The sequence below is a fragment of the Formica exsecta genome, unplaced genomic scaffold (assembly GCF_003651465.1).
Source record: "Formica exsecta isolate Colony F162 unplaced genomic scaffold, ASM365146v1 scaffold228, whole genome shotgun sequence".
NCBI classification, from domain to species: Eukaryota; Metazoa; Arthropoda; class Insecta; order Hymenoptera; family Formicidae; genus Formica; species Formica exsecta.
In genome coordinates this window covers 214,228-222,826 of record NW_021849573.1, presented here as the reverse complement: position 1 = coordinate 222,826, position 8,599 = coordinate 214,228, and the positions used below count along the sequence as shown (strand labels likewise).

At 33.4% G+C, this 8,599-nt stretch overlaps 1 protein-coding gene across 1 annotated transcript in view; it reads left to right on the top strand.

Annotated features, from left to right (window-relative positions):
* Window positions 1–5,448: 5,448 nt before the first annotated feature.
* LOC115235584 (segmentation protein fushi tarazu-like) overlaps window positions 5,449–8,599 on the top strand; it is a 5,192-nt gene continuing 2,041 nt past the window's right edge. Inside the window, exon 1 of the mRNA XM_029807479.1 lies at window positions 5,449–5,998. Within this exon, the coding sequence (XP_029663339.1) occupies window positions 5,671–5,998 (328 nt within the window). The 5' untranslated portion in view covers window positions 5,449–5,670. The remainder of the gene's footprint in view (window positions 5,999–8,599) is intronic.

Here is an 8,599-nt window from a genome sequence, read left to right as displayed (position 1 = left end):
TGGAACACCGGAGGATCGGAAGAAGAGAGGAGAGGGCTCTCGCGAGGGCGAAGGGAGAGGTAGGGGGGAAAGCCCGGCACGCGGATCCTCCCGAAGCACACCGCGCAATCCCGGGGGCCGCTTTAAATGAGTCAGCGTTTTTATGCCCCGCGATGTTGTCAAAGTGCAAACAGCGCCCGATAATATATCATCCGTTGCGCAAGCAACTCCCCGTGCCACCCTTGTACACTTGCAACACGCTTGAAGGAAGGCATGCTGTAAGCGTTATGGTGGACGTCGTCCGTTGACCACGTGTCTTCTTTAACAGGATAGCGTAGGGTAACTTGTAACGCCACTTATCATGATAATTGTAATTAGATTTTAAACAGAGTTTACGATTGATACACGTAAACAATATTATTATTTTTAAATTTGATTTTCTCGTAGTCTCGTATAGCATTTTAACAAGTTTTACATATAAATTTTTAGTAAATGAGAAACATACTAATTGCATATTATTAAAAGAATTGAAACGTTATTTAATAATTTAAACGTTATTTGTTTATTAAATTAAACGTTATTTATTTAATAACTTGTAAATTATATTCCATTGATGATCTTGTTATATTTTATAGAGAAAGATTATTTTTTATTCTCGCGTCATTACATGGCTATAAAAAAAAGGTGTCGGATGTAAAAGTGAAAGCTAAAACAATTAAAAAATAAAGATAAAATTAGTGATGTGGTAAGCAATATAAAAGTGAAGAAATAATATATTGTAAAACTTAGACTAGTGCAATCAATGTTTAGATAAAAGTACACCGTAGAATTATCTTAGATATTAGAAAGTAGTTGACTTAAAAAAACTTAAACGTTTAATTGACAAGATTAAAAATTTTCTAGATGAATCTTGGAAAGCATGTCCGCATTTCTAATTAGACGTTGTATATTATAAATTTTGCAAGTTTTTATTTTTCAATATTTTTAAAAGTGACCACATTCTCAAGACAGTATACTTAAATATTTTCGTCTGAAAATAATGATAATGAAAATGATTTTGGAAAAAAATAACTTTAATTGTTACATTTCTTCTCTGAACAAGCAGATTTTTCTATTGTTATTTTAAATGTATTTAATTAACAATGATATATAAAATTAAAATCTTATTTTTACTTTTTGCTTGTTCTATAAACTCTAGATTAATGGTATCGAATATTTATTACTTGAATTTTAGAATTTTAGATCAATACGCATACTATATTATCTTTATTTATTAGATGTATAGATATAGTTACGAAAGATATAGTTACAAAGTTGGAAAGATTAAAATTTTGTAATAAAAACGATAAAGAATCAGAATTTTGAATATCGTACTGAGATGCAGAACCGTAGCAAGTTGGTTTCATTAAAATACGATACAAGTTGGATAGCGACATGGAGGGATACTCTGATTTTGTATTCAGTAAACTTCTACTATAAGATTTCTAACTTTTTGCTCGAACCGTGGGACACGGAACGGACAAGAGAAAAAAAATTATAGAAAAAATAATGCAATAGAGCGAGAAAATGAAATATAAAGCAAGATAATAAAGTACAAAATTCAAAATACAAGATTGAAATGATTGTGAAAAAAAAAAACGGTATATGTGTATATAATATCCACGAACTTATAATTATCTTCTAAATTTTAAAAAGATTCTATAAAATAAGAAAAAAAGAAAGATTTTTAATTAAAAGAAAGTCAACTCGATAGGAATAACAATAGCTGGATGAGAGAAAGGACAAGAAGAAAGATAGACAAGAGGATGATGAGAGGGAAAATCCTCACGATGGTGAGGGTGGCTATGACGGGAGACGTCAAGCAAGCTGACAGGGTTGCTTTTCTCACCAAAGTACGGTGTGGGCAAAGGCATTCAACCGAGAGTCAAAATAACTTCCTAAACTTTAACCTCCAGAGTATAAAAGTGCTATGCCTTTTCTATCTGCTCGCACGAATCTCGGCATCCGGCTTGGAGTTGACGACTCTTCGGGGTTTTGGCCGTGGTACCGCCGATAAAAACACGTCATATCCGCGAGTGCTTCTTGCGCGCGATGTCCCGAAGAGTCCCGATTCCCGGTAAAAACGATTTTCGACTCATTCCGTCGAAGAACCGTCGTTTTTCTTCGACATTTCCCCGATCACGACATCTTAATACGATCGAATCGATTAGCATTAATACATTAATTATATACTGGTACGAGCATTGATACGTATTTGGAAATAATTGATTAAGAAAAAATATCGATAAATAATTTATAATAATTAAAAATTATACAACACATGTAATCACATACATAATACATCTTGTATAATTTTGCACATAGAGACATCCATATCTTATATATACATCTTATACATGGACCTATTAATCTTTTAACCGTTAAAATATATAAATTTATATTGCAATTTATGACACATCGTCTCAGAAAATTGTACGCGTTTAGACGCGGACAAGTAAGCGAAAATTGAACGACCCCGTTCTTGCTGTGCGCGTCTCTTCGCGCGAATTCCTTCTGAGAAAAGACATAATGTGGCCTCTCTAAGGATATACCATTTCATGTAAAAAGGAGAGAGAGAGAGAGAGAGAGAGACGCCATTCGTCGTGTAACATATGCTTTTATCTAAATTAAACAGTGTCGGCGCGATTTTCATTTCCTGCCCTGAAGCCGCTGATGTTATCCGCAGGATAGCGCGTCGCGAGAGCGTTGCTAAGGGTCGGGAAAGGTTTACCCTCCTACTTCAACCGATCCTCTCCCTTCACTCTCTTCTTCCTCTCTCCCCTACAATCCCCGTCCACCTTCCTGTCCTCCATCGCCTTACTCACCCATCGTCTCTGTATACGTATGCACGTTGTCTACTATCTCCCCGTATTCCAACCAAGCCCTTCATACCCGCCTCTCCTTCTTCCTGATGTCAGCTCACTCGTTCTTGCGGTTAAAATATCTTCCTCCGTTCGTCATCTCCGTTGCTCTCTATATCAATGCGCGCCTCGACATCTCGAAGACTATTCGCGCGTGCGACACGCGCGATAATTATTCATTATTGCGTAGATATAAACGTAAGGAGTGCTTTTGAGATATAAACTGTATTAAGATTGATAATCGCATTCGTGTGATAAGAAAAATCATACTCCTAATATCGAGCTTTAAAATAACTCGATTTTTCACATTGATAAAAAATGCAAAGAAAAATTTGTCGAACATCATTAGCATTTCTTTGAAACTATAGAGGAAGTTCGTTGGTTTTTTTTTTCACAACGCATTAGTCACGTTGAAGGATTTTCTATTCATTCGAAAATCTGTGATATCATCAGAGAAAGTTAAACACATGAAATGCCTTTATCAATTTGATGCAGATCTGAAGTAAAATTTATGGCATTTTACCCTTCACGTTCCTTTATAACGATTAGTAGAAAAATCTTTTTCTTCGGTGAACAATCGCGACAAATATAGACCGATACTTCCTTGCTTATATATTTTCAAAATATTTTCAAAACGTCGAAATTATAGAATGCACATTAATTTTTTTACACACTAGAATTTTACTATCATTATTCACAAAGAGTTTCTCACATATTTATGCATTTTATCATTATAATATGAATAAATTGATGCAAAATATCATATAGTATTGTATCTTAATCTATGTCTCTATCTTCTATTAATTGCGCTATGCGCTAGGTATAAACGTCACTGCAATAATCCGTACTTATATTCGAAGGAATTAAAAAAAAGTTTTTTCTCACGTTTAATCGTATCTCTATACATACTTTCTTACGAGATGAATATTTTATGAGCTTCTGAAATATCCGTGAATCAGAAGCGCGGATATCGCAGCGTGAAGCAATAATTTTCGGCGGTAAAACGGAAACGGCGAAGGTGCGGACGCGTGATCCCGCCCAAAAAGTTGATTGCAAGAAGAGAACGAAAGAAGCAACGAGAGGATGCTCTCTCTCCTTTTTTTCTTCCTACGGTATTACTCACCCTCATCCCCGCCCTCCGTCCCTCCGGCCGTTGGCTTCCTTTTTCTATCGCGGCGATCTTTGTCTACGGAACAAGCAGGCGTAGAAAAAGAGGACGCTCAGACGACGAGGAAGCTTCGGCGAGGGGTGGATGTGGCCGAGAGTCGGTGGATGTTCGTCCTTGGGGTGGGCGAGGAAGGTTGGAAAACCGGTGGCGCGGATCTGCAGACAGCTCTCTGGCGCGGATGGAGAATGGCTGATTCCGAGAGGAGAGGAAAGACGGAGAAGGATAGAAGGATTGAAGTAAGAAGGAGAGAGGCGCGCGGAAAAGAGACGCGAAACGGACAAAAAGACAATATAGAATCTTGCGGTGGGGTGAAAGGGGAGGAGGAATACCGGAGGAGTCCAGGGATAGACGGACAGGATGACGCTGATCAATCTCCCGGTTTCGTATCTCGAAGTCCGGACTCGATCCACGTTTTTCCTTCTCTCACCTCCCCATATCGCTGTTTCATAACATAAATTCGCGGGAAAAGTCTGTCCATAAAGTCAACAATTTATATCGCGTATACTGATGAACGAAATGTTAAAAAATCAGAGAATTATATAAACTAAATTTAAAATTGTGTTTAAAAACAATTTAGTGTCTTTATTCAAACAAACTTGCATAACACCAAGCACAAAGAAATCATATATGTCTAATACAAAAAAGTGCGATAAATGTTGACATTAACTTATACATTACGGATTATTCTCTTTTTAATATACATGTATTATAAAGGATGTATTCCTAAATAATACATTGAAATTATACAGAGTTTCTCTCTTTTGGTTCCTGAGAGATATGCCACTTAAAATATCACAATTTTCATACCTACTTGTATTATTGTTTCGTAATATTCTATTTATGTGTTTATATCTCTTTGTTTACATTTGCTTGTTGCTGTGTTACTGTCAGTACGCTTCAGGATTACTGTGTTTAATTTTGCTAAGAATTTCGAATTAAGTATAGCAATGCAGCTTTACAAATTCCTAGTGATCCGTGATGTATAAATTAATGTCAGTATTTATCAAAAATGATACCATATTTTTACACATTTTCATCATCATAATTATTAAATTTTTCTGTACATTGTACGACTATTCAAATTTGTCTGAATAGATCCAAGTTTGACAGATGTAAAAAATTAAATATAATATTTTTAAAATAAATTACAAATTATATGTATAAAATAAATCAAGATAAATGTGAGGCTCTATGATTTCTCAACGAGCAGTCATGATAAACAAAAATAATAGATAGAATTATCTAGACAAAACTTTCGACGCAAAAATGCCTAACTCGAAAGTTAAGAAGTAATGACGTCATTGTCGTTGTAAACAGCTATTCGTGGTTATCGTAGATCGCAAGGTTTCCACCAATCCTCGTTCATTATCCTAGATACCTGCAAAGGTTGTATATATAGAAATAGAAAAGAATTCAGTGGGACAGTCTTTCGTTGGCAGGTACAACTAAAACATCGGCTTAATTTCTAAGTTTGCGAAGAGTGAAAAATATCAAAGTTTTTGCCAAAAATCGTATCTTCGGTAAATAGGCATATGTATATCAGATTGGATTTCGATCGCAAAGATCGCGTATCAATTGTACATCGAATTTTATTCCCGGGAAATTAATAAAACATTAAGAGCGATGTTGCTCCAAAACTTCAAACACAATCAGTTGCAAAACAGCTGCAATTCTAAAGAATTTCTAGATAAATACTATCAATGTTCTACCGCAATAACTTCATTGACAAATAATCAAAATGGTATTAATAATTATCAAAGCTATGAACTATTTAGCAACGACAAAAGTGGTTTGTGGGGGAATATAAAAATGGAACCTATGAACATTCTTGAACACTCATCAACATTTCAACAAGAATCAGTGATGCAAAAACAACAGCAAGAAGAACAGCAAGTGTCACAAAATGAGCAATCATATTTTAATTTCGCGACAACAATGGATTATAGTGAAGGTATTACGCATAAAGTTGCATGCGCACGTTACGAATGTCACGTCGTATCAAATCACATAATATCAAATATACATCAAATATACATCCAACACATCAAATGTACATCCAGTTTAATAATGCGATAATTAACAAAAATAGCAGTTAATTAAATTAACATAAATAAAAATAATATTTCTTAATGAAAAATATATATCTATTGCAATATCAATCACTTTAGATTATTTATAAACTCTCATTAATATATATATAGTATACCGGATGTCCCATTTTATTTTAAACAGTCAAATATCTAGAAATCATGAAATTTTACAAAAAAATGTTTCGTACAAAAGTTTTATGATTTCGAGGAGGACATAAGATGATGTCATTAGTTTGACCTTGGATAATCATTTGAAGATCACGTAAAAGTCACCTTCAATTTCTTAAATGGAAACCTCCATTTTTCATTGCATATACTTGTAGCTTATCTCAAGAGCTTCTCAAAACACTAAATAAAGTTCCTTTTTATTAAATATTTTCCGAATTATGAGGCTTGAAAGGTACAGCATCGCCAGCATTAGTATTATCCGAAAGTGATTTTTACGTGACCTTAACAATGCTTTTTAAAGTCACACTAACATTGCTATTATAAATGCGCTACTTAAAATACTACAACTTTTATTTGAAACAACGAATTATTTTCTCAAATTTTGAAAATAAAATATTTTATCAATGTTAGTGTGACTTTAAATAGCATTGTTAAGATTACGTAAAAATCAGTTTCGGGTAATACTAATGCTGGCGATGCTGTACTTTTCAAGCCACATAATTCAGAAAATATTTAATGGAAAGGAACTTTATTTAGTATTTTGAAAAGCTCTTGAGGTAAGCTACAAGTATATGCAATAAAAAATGGAGGTTCCCATTTAAGAAATTGAAGGTGACCTTTACGTGATCTTCAAACGACTATACAAAGTCAAACTAATAACACCATCTTATGTCATTAGTTTGACTTTGTATAGTCGTTTGAAGAAATCATAGAACTTTTGTACAAAACATTTTTTTCTAAAATTCCATGATTTTTAGATATTTACTATATTTTAGATATTTACTATTTTTAGATATTAACTATTCAAAATAAAATAAGACACCCGGTATATATGTATATATGTATATATCGACGACATCAATAAAAAGTGTTGTAATTGCATATCGAAAAATATATTCGAGAAAATTCGAAGCGCCAAAAAATATTTAATTCAAAAAGGAAATAAAATTTTGTAGTCGTGTATTAACTTAGATATGATTCTCATTATCCTATTTTTTTAGCAATAGAAACTATTGTGCAAATAATTCTTCTAAAAACTGATAGATTTGTAGTTACTTTTCATTGATATCACCGATATTTTATAATTTTTGCTAAGCTGCTACTTTTTTTAGATCACGTATTATATTATTTACATTACTTTATAATACAGACAAAGAATAAAAGTTTATTTGATTAATTTAACTGGATGCAACATTAATGTACTTTGACTTAAACATATGGTATCAGATTCATAGATCATCGTGTTTCATCTAAAAAACTCAAATCAAAGATTATGCATTGATATAGCATCGGTTACATATAGATGTTCGTGACAAAATTTATAAAAATTTCCGGTACACTATTGTGTGTGAACGTCATGCCTTTATATATATTTCTTACATTTCTTAAAAGTATAATAAATTTCTAAATTTATGACGGTATACGCGTCAACTGTGCGAGTTATTCTAGTAAAAGCCACCTGTTATGATAACTCATATTATAGAATCTTTGAAAATATAAATTTATTTTTATACTACGAGATTATTATATCATGAGACAAACTGTTTTCATTAACATGATTAAAAGCAACGAATAATCGTAAGATCGTAATCGTTTTATTCAAATCACAAATTACATTTATTTTTCCTAAAGTAAAAATTACATCTATTTTTCCCGAATTACAAATTACATTTATTTTTCGTACACAAATATACGTTTGCCACGCGTATAGTTGAGAAGAACTCCTTCGCAGGTACATCCGATTTTGGTCAGTGATTAATATTCGATCATTAATCTCGATAATCATCGTTTAATAAAAATAACCCGCCTTTAATGTTCGCGCTTTTGAGACGCACAGCAGGTGTAACGACCTGCTGCAGGTCTCCCGCCGCGCGAGCTTTGTGTGACAATATTCTCCTCTATTATCGGCATTGCTGATTATCGTTTTATGCGTTGCATTTTCTAAACATTCTATCAGTAAAAGTTTTCAAAATTTTTTTTCGATATTTTTGGCAGGGGAGTCTCTCTCTCTCTCTCTCTTTCTCTCTCTTTCTCTCTAAATAAAATATTATATATAGAGCCTCTAGCTCTCTTCAATTTTTAGAGATAAAATATTAATTAAAAGATACAAAAGAATACGTAACTGTTTAAGAATGTGCCCAGAGGCGTGAGCAACGATTATATTTTCAAAATTTCTTCCTTTCTTAATTTCTTCCTACATTCCTATATTAATCTCTCTCTCTCTCTCTCTCTCTCTCTCTCTCTCTCGCTTTCTTTCTTTTTCTCTCTCTCTCTCTCTTTCTCTCTCTCTCTCT